The sequence below is a fragment of the Lissotriton helveticus genome, chromosome 9, assembly GCF_964261635.1.
Source record: "Lissotriton helveticus chromosome 9, aLisHel1.1, whole genome shotgun sequence".
Lineage (NCBI taxonomy): Eukaryota > Metazoa > Chordata > Amphibia > Caudata > Salamandridae > Lissotriton > Lissotriton helveticus.
The window spans coordinates 1,195,305,787-1,195,324,066 of record NC_136070.1 but is presented as its reverse complement, the minus strand read 5'-3'; the positions used below and the strand labels follow the sequence as shown (position 1 = coordinate 1,195,324,066).

Below are 18,280 nucleotides of genomic sequence, written 5' to 3'. Positions count from 1 at the left end.
TCCAACAATCATTTCTCATGTGCTCTCTGCATGGTGTCTTTTCACCATTGAACTCTTCCAGGCTTAAGATGTTATTCTTCGACTTGCATCTCATCAACTGCATGAGCCCCCTCGGCATAACATCCAACCCCACATGAGTAAAGTTTTTAGGTATGCAGGGCTAGGTATGCAGGGCAGGCCTTTACATAAACAGTAACCTACAACTACTAGTTTCCTCATCACCCCCCTGCTCCCTCCTCAAATTGAAAATCATCCAACAGCTACTTTACCCACCCCCAGTCAAAAGTAGATTCAACCCATTTATTTCCCTTATTTGAATTACCAATATGCACTCATGTCACTTTTGCCCAGTCCACATTGCTTTGCTATATTTTGGTCATTGGTTTGCTGGCTTGTTTTCAAAGAATGCAATTTCTACCCAGATCCATTTCTACCCAAACATCTAACTTTCTATAACGTATATACAAGTCTATTTTCCGTAGCCAGTGTTCATCTAATCTGGATAGCGCACATCACAATCCAGCTTGTTGCACCTTCACAAACATTTTGAGACCATGTCCTACAGCATCTTCGGTAGCAAGCCAGGTCTACAATAGGGCCAACTAAAGGAGGATAACTAACAAACTGACAATCAAATACTGATTTAAGAAAGAATGAGACTACCTTCAATGAAATGCTAGCATTCACTCGTAGACACCCTACCACATCAAATTCTCTTCACATTATCACAGACTGAGAAGCTGATTACTGCATAAAAGGGTCACAATGGAAATGTAATAGGTCAAACCCAATAAGAGATACTACAATCCTGGTTGGTTCTACAGGAAAAGAACCGGACATTTTACTTGTAAGGCAGTTCTACAAGCTAAAACTAAAACTGCATAAAAATATTTCCATTTACACTGTAATGTAGGTATACTTGCTGCACTCAGGCCCAGACCGTACCTGCAAAGTGGTGCTCTGATCAGAAAAGGGTGAACTGAAGAAAGTGTTCACGATGCTCATCACTGTTTCCGTCACGTATTGCTCCAGAATAATGTCTGCATGCTTCCGGTCACTTGTGTTGTTGCAGACCTGCAAAGCAGGGTAGCTTTTGTAAGTTACTCACTTAAGTTCATTCAGCAGTTCGTGTTTGGTGGCCAATAAAGAATGTTACAAAAAATACTATGCAGCTGGAAAGAATCCTTACTTATAAGCAGTGTACTCAAGATAGCCAAGCTCAGCTTCTAATCAAGACTATTTTGCTAGCTCAGAGCTAGTAAAACCTCCTCTCAGCCCTTTACAATCTAAGTATCTAAGTTATATCCCCTTAAAAACCAGTACCACCCTTGTTCACAACTGGGGGTAGTGTTAGTATCCATCTTAAGTGAGGGTTCAGAATCGTGGATCGTGTGTGAGTCCATCCAGTAAATTCTCGCACAACTGTATGGGTCCATAAATATCGAATGAACAGAGTAGCTAAAGTTTTTCTCTTAGTGAAGTAACACCTACATCAAAAGGAGTGTAAAGGCCCCCATAAGAGGTTGGGCTAGTAAACCTAGGGACCCTTTTGCTTCAGCAGTGGAGGTTCACAATCTTGGCCAAAGTCAAATATTTGAAGTTCTTACAGCAAGTGTGACAACAAATTCCTTTCTTAATGTCACAAACCGGGGAATTGAGAGGGAGAGATTGGTATACAGAGGGAACAGCATAAACTCAAGGTCTAGGGTTATTTCAACCCACCTCTCCATTACAGAACCTGGGACGAAAAAAGAGGATGTGGGACAGGAGGTAGTGGTTCAAGGCAACATGATTCCAATAAAGGTCAAGGTACCAGCAAGGACTGCATTTCACTTGCTTGCCTCGCTAAACGTACCACCAGAAACTGCTTGCAGACTGACACTTTACACGATTGGCCGAGATCTCAGAGCTGCACTGGTCAAAGCTTTAATTTTGTAAACCTGTGAACTACCATTTCTGAAACTGTAATGCACGAAACTGAGGGATGGCTCATCAGGATACAAGAAGAGGGTATCACTACATAAAATCTCAATAATTAGCACCTCTTTCGCCAGCTACAAAGAAATTCCAAATAGGTGCAAGTGTGGAGAAAAATATTCTGATTCAAGCACTTGAATATGAAAGATCCAGTACTGGATAAGAAAATAAGTTACTTACCTGTAACTCCAGTTCATAGATTCACATGTGAAAGCAGTATGTATCAGGCTATAATGGCAATGAACACTTTAATAGCCTATGCCTTTTTTTAAAAAAGGACCAAACTTCAGCCAATTTGGCAAAAGCATCCTGTAGAACACTCAAGAGAAGCAGAGTCCCTCCAATTTCCAAGCACAAGAGGGAATAAAACAATCCTGAGCTATAAGGGGAACCTCTCAGGAGAGGACGGTGTGTCGCATGTGAATCTATGAAAGATACCAGTACTGGAGAACTGCAGTTACAGGCAAGTAACTTATTTTCTTCTCCACTATTGGATCTTTCATAGATTCACATGCTTGAATCAGAATAGCAAGCAGCTACTCTATTTGTATACCTTATAGTATTAATACAAATAGCGGGCAGAAAATATATACATAATACTTGTATGCAACTTAATAAATTAAAATATATTATATATTACACTTTGCATACATACTTAAGCAAACACATGGAACCAAAATAAACTCCCCATATTGAAATTAGTGATGTAGTAAAACCGGTCCAATAACTGCGCTGCGCCAGTTCCAGGCAATAGTGCTGCGTGAATATAAGCAGTCTCTTCCAAGTCGAAACAACATTTTCTCCAGAAGCACTCCTGTAAACAAAGTAGTTGAGGTGGAAACTGCCCTAGTTGAGTGCGCTTTTGGTTTTTGCTGTAAGTGGCTTGCCAGTGTTTGAGTGGCAGAACTGGATTGCAGCTGTAACCCATCAAGTAATGGTGGCTTTAATGACTGGAGCACCTTTACAAATGTGTACATATGAGACTAACAGTTGGTCAGTTCTCCAGAGTTGTTTAGTGCGATGTAAGAAGAATTTAAATTTTGTTAAATATATTTTGATACCCAGCGTATGAATAGACCTGTCAACTGATGATGCTGGATTCGGAAAGAAAGTCAAAATATAGGTCGAGGCAAAAATCCGGAGCAACTTGGAAATTAATCTTGTATTGGTTCGGAGAAGTACCAAATTGACAAAGGCAAAAGAAGGGTAATTGAGATGGAAAAGCCGGTATCTCCCTTACCCTCCTGGTCGAAGTGAGCACTAGAAACTAAGCGACCTTTCATGTGAGAAATTAGGTCTGCTCTGTGTATGAATGGACTCTTGATTATTTGAAAAAGAACTATGTTCAGGTGCCAGTCTGGGGTAAAGAGCGCATACTGGATAAAAAACACTAAACAATTGTTTCATGAAAGAGAATGTAACAAGCGTCTTGATATTGCTGGAAGATGTAGCCAAATAGACACATTCTCCAACTGTGACTAAGCTAACGAGAGAAGACAGGGTAGTATCCAGTCAGATGCTTGTAGAGGATGGAAGTTTAATTTCTGGCACCATTGGCAGAAACATTTCCATTACAGTTAAAATGTTTTTATCGTTTTGGTAGGTGAATGTGGTTGATTTCAATAGTTAGAGAAGCTCTGAGAACCAATGCTGCCAGGGCCACCTGTGGCTATCAGGATGAGGGGACTCTATTCCGCTTTCAGCTTGGTGAGAAACCTTCGGTATTAGAGGTAAAAGGGAAAAACGTAGGCATGGATCCTGGACCATCAAATTGAAAAGGCATTCTCTCACGATCCTAGATGTAGATGCCAACTTACATAGAACTGGCATTCACAGTTCTCGTTTGTTGAAAAGAGATCTAGAGCAGGTTTGCCCAACCATGAGAAGATCATATTTAGCGTTGACTGATCAAGCTCTATTTCATGAAGGCGCTTCCTATTTCTGCTGATTATGTCTGCTAAGAGATTGCTTGCCCCGGGAACATGATCGGCGCTTAGAGTTATGTGCGTTAGTCATCTCCAGATTTCCTGAGCTTTCTTGGAAAGTGCCAGTGAACTTATGCCTGTTTGTTCACATGTTGCATGCTGGTGGTATCGTCCATGCAAACTAACACCAAAGACCCTACTATCATTGGCAGGAAAGCTTGGAGACCAGGTTGTATAGTTTCGAGCTACAGTTGATTGATATGTACGCTCTTCTGTAGCAGAGACACACACCCCCCCATTCCCTTTAATTTGCAGGTTCTGCAGATGGCCACCCCAGCCACCCCCTCCATTGCAGAGAAGAATCAGTAGTCATTACAAAGTGAGGCATTTTTATGTAAGAACGTGAGGCCCAAACAGTTGGGAGCCCTGGAACCACAAGGCTACAGCGTCCACCATATCTGGTGTGATAGGTACTAGGTCATTGAATGAACCTTCTGTTTAATCCATTGTTCCAGTAGCTGTTCCTGCAAGACTCCCATTTTCAGGCATTCAAGAGTGATTGCACTCATCGCTGAGGAAATAATGCCCAGAAGCTAACTGAACAGACTGACAAACTATTTATTTGGAATAGTTTGAGAGCCATTTCTTAGAGCCTTCGTTGCTTGTTTTGGTATATAAAGTGTTTCTCTCGCATCATATCTAGTGTTGTGCTCCAGAACAGTTTATTCTTGGATGGAGCAGTTGATGATCTTTGATAATTCACAATGAGACCTAGTTTGAAAACATCTTTGGCCAATCCTCTGTGGCCTTGGATGTTTGGAAAGCTTTTGGTGCTATTATCAAACAGTTGATAAGGTACGGTAATACCGAATGGCTATCGTTCCTGTGAAAAGCTGCCACAGGGGCTAGGCTTTTGGTAAAATTGCAGGGAGCTGATGTGAAGCCAAATAGGAGAACTGTGAAGCAACGTTTGTGAGGCTTCCTATAAATCCAGAGCGGTCATTTGGATTCGATGTTGGAGAGGGTGACCATGCTAAAGAATTGTGTACAGAAATGCGGGTTTCATTTCCAGAGATCTATTATGAGTTGCAACTCCCCTGTTTTCGTGTCTATGAGGAAAGAACAAAAATAGAAGCCCATTGATGTTAAGGGCTCAAGGGCTAGGGGAAAAAAAATCTAGGGGGATAGCAGACATTCTTGTCCTTTGCTCCTTCACAGCTCAATAACACGGGAGGTGTAACCATTTACTTGCATCCTTGCTTGCGGCGTTCATAGAGAAGTCAAACCCACGAGCAGAAGTTGGAGCCAAAGCCCAGTCAAGGCAACACTAGATGTATTTTCACTCCACACTGTTGAAAGCCATACGTGCAGCGAGGGAGAGGACTGCTGCATTGTCTACGCAAAACGCCTGTCAAATAGGAGTTTCCGGTTCAGGCGAGTGCTACTCTTCGGCATGAAGCCAGATTGGTCGGGGTTTACCATGGACGCGAATACCCAGATATGCTGTTTGCAAGGACTTTGGGCTCTACGTTGAGCAGAGGATATGGGGCGGTATGATGTGTGGTATGTTGGTGGCTTGCCTTTTTATGGGAATAACACGATAGTCTGTTTCAACTTCCCTGGCTTCCAGAAACATATTCAGGAGGTGGGTGCGCTATTTTCTAAACTGTGGAACAATTTACTTACCTTTGGTAACAATACATCTGTAAGAACGATAGGTTAGGTATAGATTCCTTACCTTAGAATTACCCCCAGGCATCAGACTGGATCCGGAAAGTTTTTCGTCAACAGTACCCCTGCGCGTCAGAAGGTGGCATCGGTCATCTTCGCATTTGTCGTCGGCATCGTGGTCGCAGGGTTGACGTTGCGGTAGCTACATAGACAACTCCCTTGCGCGCAGATGTCAGTTTTGCACACGACTTTCCACGCCAGAAGCGCAGAGCCATTGAAGACACGGACCACTTCTGCACAAAACTAGCGCCCTGGAAGCAATCTGACAATTTCCCCTGATTTTTGTGCCCACTGGAACTTCAGGTCCCACTGCAGAGCCAGCATATGCAATCTGGCATGGTCCACCAGCAGGATGCAGGAGGCCATCAGACCCAGCAGCTGGAGGGTCATCCTGACCGAAACCCGGAATAGAGGCTCAAAGATCGAAATCATAGCCCAAATATCCCAGACTCGCTGTTCGGAAGGATAAACCCGAAACTGCGTTGTGTCCAGAACCGCTCCGATGAAGAGGAGCTTCTTAGAGGGGGTCAGGTGCGACTTCGGCACGTTGGAGAACACCAGCAAATGCAGGAGGTCGGCTGTAGTCTGGAGGAGGGAGACGACAGCCTGGGGCGAGCCCGCCTTCAACAGCCAGTCGTCAAGAGAGGAGAAGACCTGGAACCCCTGATCTGCGCAGATGAGCTATGACCATCACCATCACTTTCGTGAACACCTGAGGGGCGCTTCTAAGGCTTAAGGGGAGAACAGTAAACAAACTGCTCATGGCCTACTGTCAACCGCACGTAATGCCAGTGGGCCGGCAGGACGGGGATGTGAAAGTAAGCGACCTGCAAGTCCAACGCTACCATCCAGTCTCCAGGGTTGAGGGCAGAGAAGACCTGAGCGAGCTTCAACATTTTGCACTTCTCCTTCCGGAGGTAGCGGTTGATGTTCCTGAGATCCAAGATAGGACCCAGGCCATTGTCCTTCTTGGGCACCAGAAAGTAGTGGGAATAGCAACCATGACCTACTTCTGGGGCAGGAAAGCGCTCAATGGCTCCCTTGACCAAGAGTGCCAAAACTTCCTGTTGGAGAAGGGGCAGATGATCCTCAGACATGCGATGGTACTAAGGTGATACGGATGGAGGGGTAGTCTCGAAGGTGAAGGAGCAGCCCCTTCGGACTATTTGCAAAACCCACCTGTCCGACGTGATGGTCCGACGTGATGGTGCGGCAGTGGGTGAAGTGATGGCGAATCCTGCTGCCCACTGGCGTTTGATGGCCCAGAAAGGTCAGTCTAGGAGGGTTTGGAGGCTGCTGCAGAGAGGGTTGTGGTGGACTGGCCTGCCTGCTGGCCCCCAAAACCACGGCGCTGGTTCCCATGTCCCCAGCCGTGTAGAAGCTACCAGCTTGCGCCGTCCTATGGCTCTGGGCAGAACGTAACGGGGCACCCCTTCCGTAGCCACAAAAGGAGCGAAAGGCAGACTGCGCAGGGTGGGGGGTGGGGAGGCCCAAGGGCCTGGCTGTAGCATGAGAGTCCTTGAAAGCGCTCCAGTGCGTTGTCTGCCTTGTTGCCGAAAAGGCGACGGCCAGAGGGCATGTCCATAAGAGTGGATTGGACATCCCCGAAAAAAAACCAGTCGACCGCAACCAGACGTAGCGTCAAAGGGCTACTGACGTGGAAATCGTCCTGCCTAGTGAGTCGGCGGTATCCAGCCCACAGCAAATGGTAAACTTTGCTGCGTCTCTCCCCTCAGCAACTGCACTTTAGCGCATGGCCCGGGCCTTCACCAGGCACTGGGGCAGCACCTGCGCTACCGTATCCCACACAGAGTGGGTATAACGGCCCAACAGACATGCTGTATTTACCGACTGCAGTCCCAATGTGGAAGAAGAAAACACTTTCTTCACAAGGTGGTCCAGCTTTTTGGATTCCCTATCGGGTGGTGCGTTAGGGAATGCGCCTTTGAGGTGGAGGCTTGGATCACCAAGCTCTAAGGGGTGGGGTTTTGGGAGAGAAAAGTGGCGTCGCCCGGGCCGGGAAGTGGTGTCGGGCAATCATCCTTTCCACAGGAGCCCCTGTGTTGGGCCTGGACCAGGTGGCCAAAAGGATATCCGTAAGGGCTTCATTAAACAGCAGCAGGGGCTCCGAAGAGCTTGCTGCCAGTTGAAGCACCTCTGTGAGGTGGTTTGTCCTGGCTGCCACCATAGAAAGCTCGAGTTGGAGCGCCTTGGCCGCCCTACGCAACACCACTGCGTACGACGCTCCCTCCTCCGTAGCCATGGTAGGAGACAACATGCCAAGATCTGGTGAGGTATCCAGACCGCTGGCTTCCCCCAGTTTCTCTCTCCAGTCTTGTTCATAAACCAACTGATCGGTTAAAAGGTCCCCAGACCCCTCACAGTCATCCTCACCCTCCTCTGGTTGCCAATCTGGTCTCAAAGAGCCAGGTTAGAACTGGGGCACAAAAGTACCCATCGGCACCGGATCAAGCATCGGTTGATGCCGGTCCTACTCCGTGTCTACCTCAAGGTGGAGGCCGGGGTAGACGTCGGCTGGGGACCAAGTGGATGCCGGTTGTGGACGTGGTGCCGGTGGAATCGGCGACGGGGGAGGCGTAAAAATGTCGAAGGGCCTGAAGGCGAGCCGGCGGAGTCTAGCTGCCCAAAGATTGCGTGCAGCGCTTTGTAACACTGACTGAGCTGTGCTGGGTTCGCTCCTGGTCCCGGGAAGGGGGTGAACCCGTATCCGACCCTACGGGCTCAGCACGCGGAGCCGCAGGAGGGGCACCAACGGCATTTCTTGTCGCATCAGTCAATGGACAGGGAGAAGTTTAAGAGAGACAATGCTTCTTCGACTTCTTGTGCTGCGATTTACCTGACCCGGAGGGTGAAGACTTGATGAAGAATGGTGTTGGCTTCCCGACCTGTCCCTCGACCTCCTACGCAACCGGGACCTCGAGCAATGCGGAGCAGACTGCCGGGCAACGTGTAGCTTATGGGACCGCGCCTGCAAAGTTTCGGGCCATGGTCCGGCAGTCGGAGCACGACTTGGGGTCGTGGTTGCACTCCAGGCAGTAGAGGCACACACGGTGCGGATCCGTCACAGACATCAGTCTGTTACAGGAACCGCAAGACTTGAAGCCGGGCATCGCTCGGGCAATAGGTGTGGAATTTTTGTTCGTGTACTGATCATCTACGCCATCTTGCAGACTCACGTATGAACATACACGACAGCCATTTTAGGTACCATGGTCTCCCTGTTCACGATCGCCCGTCAGCACACTTCCCTGAACCTTGCAAGCCTTCCCCGCGCACCCTGGCTGCCCCCGCACTCACAAGTCATGAACCCTCCCCTCCCATGACTCTGTCTCAGGGAATCACACCCCGCGCCTGACCAACACCTCCTTTCCGTCCATGAATACCCCTCCTTTGATGACCCCTTCCTCTGAGCCCGACTGCCTGTACGAACCGCTGGTCATCCCTTAGCCCGAGGATACAGTTTATTGCCCACTACCGTATGCACTCGCCTTTCCTGAAAGGAGCCACTATTGATCATGACCTCCCCACCCCCTGAGATTCGATCAGGCGCACACATTCCAAAGGAATCAGCAGAACACTCGGCTGCGTGATAGCCCCCTCCCAATCATATGGGGGGAAAGGCCTCTACTGTTGTCATGTGTTGGAATGGGCCGGAACTGGGGGGTGTCGGGGATGTCGTTCTCATACTTCACAATGTCTTTGTTGTAATAAAGAGCGTTCACATGTCTTAAACCAGGGTATAAAAGACCAGGTCTCAGAGAGGCTGGGAGAGTACCTCGAGACGATACCTTGTTGTCCGATCTGATGTGTTCTACTCCGTCGGAATAAAACTTGTTTCCTGTCTTCCTGTCTCCAGCGCCTGCCTCTTTATTGGATAACTTCGTATGGTATTAGAGGCGTTTTACGCCGGGCAAATTTAACTTAGGAAACATCAACTGAAATCGCCTGACCATTTTGAATTGATCTTTATCATAGGAGTCGATGGACTAAAAAAAACGAAGTTGACAAAAGTCGAGAAAAAGTCAGTCAAAAAGTGACTGAAGGTAATGCTCTTTCCGGATCTGCGCTTGCTGGCGCAGAAAAAGAAAGAATGGATGTCCGCGCACGCGAGCGGCGTATACGTAGCTACCGCAATGTCATCCCGGTGATCACAAATGCGGAGTCGACCGACGCCGCCTTCCAACGCGCAATGGTACTGCTGCAGGGAAATTCTAACGTAAGGAATCTATAACTAACTTTCTTTCAGATCTCTTGAACAGTTCTAGTGGCAAACTATTCGGTCCAGGTGCTTTCCCAGATTGTAGTCCCTGAAGCACCCCCACTATTTCTTCTACCGTCAAGTTGCTGTCTAGAGCCTCATCTTTCGTAAGGGTATTCAGAGTCATAGTTTCTAAGAGTTCTTTGCAATCTGAGCTGGATCTGTTGGATTTGGAGGTGTATATATTTAAGTAGAAAGCTGCCAATGCCTCAACAATTTCACTGCCTCACGCGTGTGCCTCCTCTTTTAGGTCAATCATTTCCATCACCCACCCTCTTTCGTTATCCCTCTTGTCAAGCCAGGCAATACGTTTTGTGGCTTTGTCCCCTACCTGATAGAGCCTCCTCTGGACTGCTAAGGCATGAGCCCTTGCTGCATTTTCTGCGCACAAACACAAAGGGCAACTGTGCAACGGTTAAAAGAAAACAAGCACAAGATTCAGGTCTCATTGCGGAATTCTAAATGGTGAGGAGGAAAGTTTGTTCGGGAGACCTTTCATTAAACCGCATTGCAGGTAATTTGAAGAGGCATGGTTGGTTAGGAAGACCTAGGAAGGCTTATTAAACTGATAAGTAGCCCTTAACCGTGACCACCATGCACATTTAATGAGCAAAAGTTAAGGCGAAACACTGGATGTTTGACAAACAGGCCCAGAAAGGGTTTATCGATTTGTTTGCACACTACTGTACAATCCTATTACATCTCCATAAATATGCTGTTTTGTTGGACTGTCTTCAGGCACATAAAATGAACCACCATAAATGTGGCTAGTAATCAAAGATAAAGGAAACTGGTAGAGTAAAGTACTAGAGGAAATTAAAAGTGTGCACCAAACTCCCTGCAGGGGATACTTGAGGGCACAGAATTTCATTCACTCTCGTAAGAGGCAGAAAGGTCCACCAAAAGACTGCCCAAGAGAAGAACAGATGTTAGATCACATCTGGATGAAGATGTTGTTCGTGATAGGCAAGGTGACACCGAATGATTGTGAGCTTGAACATGGAGTTCACCAACTAGGTGTTAGACTACAAGTTAGAACCAATGGTCCTAGTCCCAGGTCCAGTCGTAGAAGCTTCCAATAGAGAAAATGCAAACCTACTCACCCCTGCTTGTTGATGGACCACATTGAAGTTATATTGCTCATTAAGATCTGGAAAGTCTGGCAGAAAAGAGAAGGTAGGGGGCTGTAGGCCCACAGAGGTAGCTGGATACCCTGCAATTCTAGCAGATTTATATTAAGCATCTGCTCCTCCAGATGAGCTTCAGTGATAACTGTAGCCACAGCTTGTGGGTGTTGGAATGGCTTTTCATAAGACCGATTGACTTCTACACCCCACCACTGCAAGTTTCCTATGGTGTCCGTGGAAATCATAACAGAGCTTTGAAGATCCCCAATGTGTTTGAACTACTGCCTGTGGAGGTACCACTGCAGGGCCCTCATCTGCCAGCATGCATGAGTGACCAACAGACTACAGAAAGCTAGCAGGCCAATATGGTGTAAGATTGTTGATACTGCCACATACAATACATTCTGAAACATCGAAATTCTATTATGAATGTGTTGAAGATTGTGTGGAGTGGGAAATGTTCACCTTATGTCCAGTACTGCCCCTATGAACAGGACTTCTTGAGGGGGCATCTGGTGGGATTTGGGCTGTTGACTGAAAAAACCAGATCAAACAACAGAACTGTATTTGATTAAGTAGTAGGAAAGGCACCTGTTGACAACTTTGAGGCGCAAGAAGCTTGCAACTCCAAACTTTCTGGAGATGGGTGGAAGAGAGGAAAGGTGGAGTCTCCAGGAGATAATTTGTACGATTTTCCCAGATGGCAAGTATGGCTTCTGTGAGGGCTACAATGAAGGAGAGCAAAGACTCTATTGTCAGTGCTAAGCTATGCATAACCTCTGTAAGAATAGTATCTTTCTACTCAGTAGTCAGAAGCTGTAAACCCAACATAATTGCTGCTTTTTTTATTACCGAATGGCGACTTTAGGTGGAGGCAACCCAGTAGATGAGTACAACATTCTGGTGAGGTGTCTAATCCACTTGCTTCCAAGGTGACCAATTGACCATCATCTGTGTTTTGGCTAGGGTTCTTGCAGGGATCAAACTATCTGAAGAACTGCCCTTATATGAGCTGCTGAGCCTCACAGATTTTGATGTTGAGGTACTCAGGCAGGGTTAATGCATGTGGTCATGTTGGCTCTGGTGCCGGCAGTGTTGGTTGAGGCGCTGGAGGCGAGAACAATAGTTACTTACCTGTAATCTGTGGTTCTCAAGTATTGGTGTCTTTCATAGATTCACATGCCTGAATCATTCCCCGTCGTCAGAGTGGGAGTCTCAAGGTATATAAAAAAGCAATAAATATGCCCATAATAACCAAAAAACCCTGTTAACAACAAACCAAGAAGTAAAATAGCCCTAAGCTACCAAGAAAAAAGTTCCACATGTATGCCTATCAGTCATTATACATAGTCCAAACTGCAGCCAATCAGGCAACAGCACCCACCAGAAGGTTCTCCTCAGAGGCTCAGGCTCTCAGATTTTCTCGCACAAGAGTGTAACCAAGAGATAAGAGCATAAAGTAGCCTCTGAGGGGAGGTGGGCGGGTTGCATGTGAATCTATGAAAGACACCAATACTGGAAAACCACAGATTACAGGTAAGTAACTATTCTTTTCTTGGGCTTCTTGACAGAAGAGCCGACCTTGTTCCTCCCGGTTTGTTCAAGTAATGCATACTTGTAGTATTGTCTGTGTGAACCAATACTGTGGCTTTAGAATGATTGCACGAAACGACTTGAGGGCTAAGAACATTGCTCTTAGTTCTAGTAGATTGATGTGCCACTTTCTTTGTCGAGGGCTCCATTTTCCGCTGACCTTTAGCCTTTGAAGATGTGCTCCCCAACCCTCGAGGGATGCATCTGTGGTGATAGTGAAATTCAGCGTTTCTTGAAGGAACGCACACCCCTTCTTTACATTTCTTTCTTGAACCCACCAGAGAAATGCCTCCCGCATCCGAGGAGTGATTTGAATGAGATCTTCGAATGAACCGGAGACTTGTAACCGTTGCCGGTTGAGCTCCTCTTGAAGGGGCCTCATTCTGAGGTGGCAATTTGGTATCAACGAAATGCAAGAAGAGACCATTCCCAGAAATTACATGAACTGTCGGACTGAAACTGACTTTAATGATCGTAACATGCAAGCCAGCTTTTGGATTCTTTCTTGCCTTTCGTCTGATACGAAAGCTTGAACTAGTTGCATGTCCAAGGTCGCTCCTAGGAACGTTTGCCTTTGAGAAGGAACAAGATGTGATTTGCTGAGGTTGATCGAGAGACCCAGCGATTGGAACAGAGACAGACATCTTTGGACATGGGTGTTCGTGTCTGAGAAAGAACTCGCCTTGATAAGGCATTAGTCCAGACGGAGGTGCGCTGCTACTGGAGCTAGGACCTTCGTAAACACTCTGGGTGCCGATCTTAGTCCAAAGAAAAGGACCTTGAACTGGAAATCTCTGCCAGCCACTCTGAAACGCAGGAACTTGCTGTGACGGGGCAAAATGGGAACATGGAAGACAGCCTCTTGAAGGTCCAGGGTGGCATGTGATCCCCTGCCGACAGAAGATGAAGTATTTCTTGAAGCGATAACATCCGAAATGACAATTTCTTTAGATACTTGTTGAGAGAACGGAGATCTAGAATTGGACGCCATTCCCGGGATTTCTTCTTTATCAGGAAGAACCGTGAATAGAATCCTGTTCCTCTATGCAATTGAGGGACTTTTTAGATCGCTCCTTTTTGTAACATCAAATTTATCTAGGAAAACAACTCTTTGAGATGGGCTGGAGGTGTGCCTTTTGGAGGGAAATTTGGAGGAAACTTTTCGAATTCTAGAGAATGGCCCCTGGCTACAATGTCTAAGACCCACTTGTCTGATGTTATTGAGGACCAGTTCAAATAAAATCTTGAGATTCTTCCTCCAACTTTTACATGAGACTGCGGCAGTAGCGGTGGCAGGTGATACTCATTTTCTTTTGTTGGAATCCTTTCCGCGGTAGGAAGGTTTCTTTTTATTCTGAGAGTAGGATGTGTTGCGCTGGCATAGTGGAGACTCGTTTCCCAATCGAGTTCAGCCGCCTGCCGTCCCTGTCAGGTGGGGCTGTGATCGGAGAAGATGGATTTCTAGCCAGTCTTTGGGAAGCCTGCACGATCACGGAATCCGCCTTTGGGTGTCCTATGAGGCATGCTGGAGACTTGTCAGGCGCTTCATATTTCTTTTCCAGTCGTGTCAAGACTGGTGGAATAGATGCAGGATTTGACATCACCTGCAATCCCCCTTTCCATATAAAATCTATAATGGGAATCGCCCGCACTTGTCTCCTTGGCTGGTCCTTAAAATCAGAGGAAGCATTCTTCCTTCTTAGTTTCCATAGGGATGAGGAAACGTTGGGTTGCTCTTTCCATAAGGAGGTGAAAGCCTCCAATGTCCACTGGAGGTTAATCAGCAGCAGGTGAAGGAGAAGGTGTTTGGATCTGGTATTCATCCCACTCCGGAAATAGAGATCTCTCATCCACCTCACCTTCCTCTCTATCTTCATCTTTCGATGAGTGCGCTTCTGCAGAATGATGAGAAACCACTGGCGAAGGAGGTCTAGGAGACCGGAATTCTGATGTGGAAGCTTGAGCCACTGGTGTAGGAGGCACGGAATCCGCAGATTCAGATGGCGGGAAACGGCGGTAATAATCGTCCAGCATATGCTGAAGATTATTTAATAAAGCTATAGGCATCGGAGCTGTAGGGATATTCGCAGTAGGTGAAGCCACATGTTCAGGAGAAGGTTGGTCATCCTGATCATCTTCCTGGTACTTTATGAACAGCTCCGAATGACTTGTAGCTGTCCTAAATCTATCATCTACATCAGAATCTTCCTCACTGTCGTCTGAATCCAGCAATTTTTCAGGAGCCTGTAGAGGTACCTTATGTGGAGAAAGGCGTAATTGAGATAAGGGTTCAAGCGCAGAACCACGTCTCTGTTACAAAGGAGGTTTTGTCGTAGACAGCGTAGATGATAAAGCCGTAGACGGTGACCAAACTTGTAGTTCAGTACATGCCCGTCGACGATGGAATAATTCCTGAAGATGATAACGCCGACGAGGTTGTGGCCGTCAACGAAGTTGCCCTAGACGACGAGGAGGGCTTAGTCGACAATGAGGTCTTAGTCGACGATTTGGTTGTAGACGATTTAGTTTGACGACCAGCTTGTCGACGATGATGAAGTGGCCGTCGACGAAGCAGTCGTCGACGAGATCTTCTTGGTCTCGGTAGTCAACGGTGCGCCGATGATCGGAGTAGATGCAGTCTCTTTCGTCGACGATATGGGTTTCACTGAGACGTAGTCTAGCGCCGACAGGGATGATGCCGATGACAATCATCTGAGGCTTAGGTTGAGGAAAAAGTTACCGTTGATGTAGAAGTTGCGTTGATGGGAATCTTCATCGACGACGGGAATCTTCGACGACGGGGTCTTGATCTGAGGAGGAATCTTCTCAGAAGTTGGTTTTGGAGGCAACATTTTAACTGATCTTCTCAGGGCGTGGAAGGCAAAGGTTTGCTTTTCACAGGAGGCGTAGCCTTAGAAGAGGTAGGCCTCTCTGAACCCTTAGAGTGTTGTTTACCCACAACCTTGGCCCCAGGAGAAGATAAAACCTCCTCAGCAGCTCTCTTCCTAGAGGCCACAGATGACAGAGGCAATACTTCCAACCTCAAACTGGATTGTCCTGGTCTTTAAGCTTCTGTAGCCACAGAAATAAGCGGCCCTCTCTATCCCCGAGGGTCTTTTGATTGAAGGTCCTGCATATCTTGTAGTCCTTCACTTGCTGATCTGGATACATGCAGTAGATGTATTTCTTGTAGGTATCTTCTGAGAAAAGCCAGAGCTTACCACAAGATTCACAAGGACTGAATAATGATTTCTTAGAGGAAGACATCCTGAAAGTAAGAAACCTGAAGAAATTTGAGAAGAACTGAGCAGAGCTCAGAGAGACTCCCTTCACACGACATGCGGTAGAAAAACGGAGAGCCTGAGCCTCACAGGAGAACATTCTGGTGGGTGCGGTCGCCTGATTGGCTGCAGTTTGGACTATGTATAATGACGATGATAGTCATACACGTGGAACTTTTTTCCTGATAGCTTTGGGCTACTTTACTTCCTCGTATCTTATTACCAAGGATTTTGGTTTTTATGCACATATTTATTGCTTTTTTATATACTGTGAGACTCCCACTCTGACGACGGGGAATGATTCAGGCATGTGAATCTATGAAAGACGCCCCAATACTGGAGAATTGAGGCACCGTAAGAGTCCAAGAAGCAAAAAATTCTGCTGGTGGAATCACACGAGGGGGCGAGAGGTAATAGGGTCGGGTGCCCAAGGTGATGAGCCTGATGGGAGGTGAGCAGAGTTGACTGTGCCATAGAACCAGTTGGAGTCACTGGAGTTATAGGTGACATGGGGGCTCAGGTAACCAGTGACAGTGTAAGCAATAGAGTGAAGGGAGCCTAGTACAGTGTCAAAAAAGCTCTGATAGTGAATCCCTGGGGTCCCATTTAGCTCACAAGAGGGGACCATGCATCTCCTGAACATATACATGGTGTGAAGGAATAACATCAGATCGATCCCAGGGCTGAGGAACTCTAGGAGTGACTGAACAGACATGGGCCTGTGTGGGTGTAAAGGGAGACGAGTCAACCTCAACTGCCAATACTCAAAGAACAGCTTTGGCAGGAATTCCTAAAGAAATCTCTACCGGTTTACTTCAGTTCCCTACTGGAGAGCAAGTAACCAGCCATTATTTCCCCTGGTATGGTTTTTCAGATCTCTGCGATAAAACTTCTTCCCTCAAGTTCTGAATTATCGCAATACCAAGTCATTGACCCAGTGTAACGCTTAAGATAATTTGCCAACTTCAGTTTGTTTCGAGTTTTTAATTCCTTTACCTCAGACACATTTTGCAAGAACAAATTATTTTTTTTGTAAATATTCTTGGTGCATTCCAACATAAGAATTATGAGCTATGTATCAGTAGCTTAGAAATTTCTCTAAATAACTTTGGTCTTTGCCTTCAACCATAAAGGGACCCAAGTAGTTAGGTCCTACTTTTTCTCTAAGCCTTTTTGTGCTCCCTATTTCGGGCAGTTATTGTAGTTTTTCTTGGTCTGTATCCATAGCGCAGGGACACACTGATATAGTGTAACCAGGCGCTTTATAAACGTTATTATTATTATTATTATTATTATTATTATATTAACTGAGGTATTAGTAAAGCTTTAAAGCATCCCACTGAATAATATGTGATTGTTCCAGCAATCGGGATTCTCTTCGTCAGACTAAACAAGATTGCCTGATGTGTTAAATCCCTCTAGAGACACAGAGCAGCTTGTATTTCACCTTGAAGCACGCTGTTTCATCCGAAAAGGGAGAACGAAGTCTACAATCACAAATGCCTCCAGCGAGATGTTTGATTGGACAGATCTTTGGTTTTTCCATGCAAGCATTGCCAGCAAAAACTCTATAGGAGTCTCACTACTTAGTGGCAATAAAGGAAGCAGACTTGATATCTCAGTATCACTGATGTGTTTCAACACCATAATATACACATGCACAAGGCAGATTAACTTCAAAATCTGGGAGGGTGCACTGGGTCAGCAACACGTAAGTCCGTTTAAACCACTCTGAGAGCTGAAGTGTGCCAATCCGCTTTGATTACATGCATCAAAACCCAGTGATGCTCATCAATCAGTGGTTTGCACCCTTCATGTTTCTGGTACAAATCCAAGGAGTCTGCACGGTTTATTCAGATTACTTTTTCCTGTGAAACAAACCTGCATTCGTTGTGTTTTTTTGCCAAGAGAGCTGCAGTTTAGAAAGAGAGCACATTAATTAAGGCACTGGATTTTAGACTATGCTGCCTCATATTAGTTCCTCAAGTTTTCTCAACTTCAAAAGCAGAAGGATGCAAAACGTTTTCCTCAACTTCAAAAGCTGTGCAATGCAAGCAGGGGTAAGGGCGTAAGCACTTAAGTGTTTTCTGAAAGTTTTGAAATATCTAATTTGTCATTTTTTTAATTGGTGTAATGTGCTATTAGCGGGATGTTTCTGCATCTGGTTTCAACACCTCAGTTTAGAAATATACTTAATGTCGGACTTCAAACTAAAAAGGCTGTGATTCTGATATTATCGTCTCTGGTGCTTAGTTCAGACTAACCCCCTCTCCCACCTCAAAGTAGTAACACCAGCCCCAAAATAAAGCATGGGACAGAGCTGCACACGTTGCAAAAACACTGGGGTCGCGTGTACAATTCTGTGGC

The 18,280-nt window shown here is 46.2% G+C and overlaps 1 protein-coding gene across 1 annotated transcript in view; it reads right to left on the bottom strand.

Moving 5' to 3' along the window:
- The window catches only part of ITPR1 (inositol 1,4,5-trisphosphate receptor type 1), a 1,533,308-nt gene that overhangs the window by 606,158 nt on the left and 908,870 nt on the right, over positions 1–18,280 (bottom strand). The window contains exon 33 of the mRNA XM_078661662.1: positions 946–1,074. Coding sequence (XP_078517788.1) covers positions 946–1,074 — 129 coding nt within the window. The remainder of the gene's footprint in view (positions 1–945; positions 1,075–18,280) is intronic.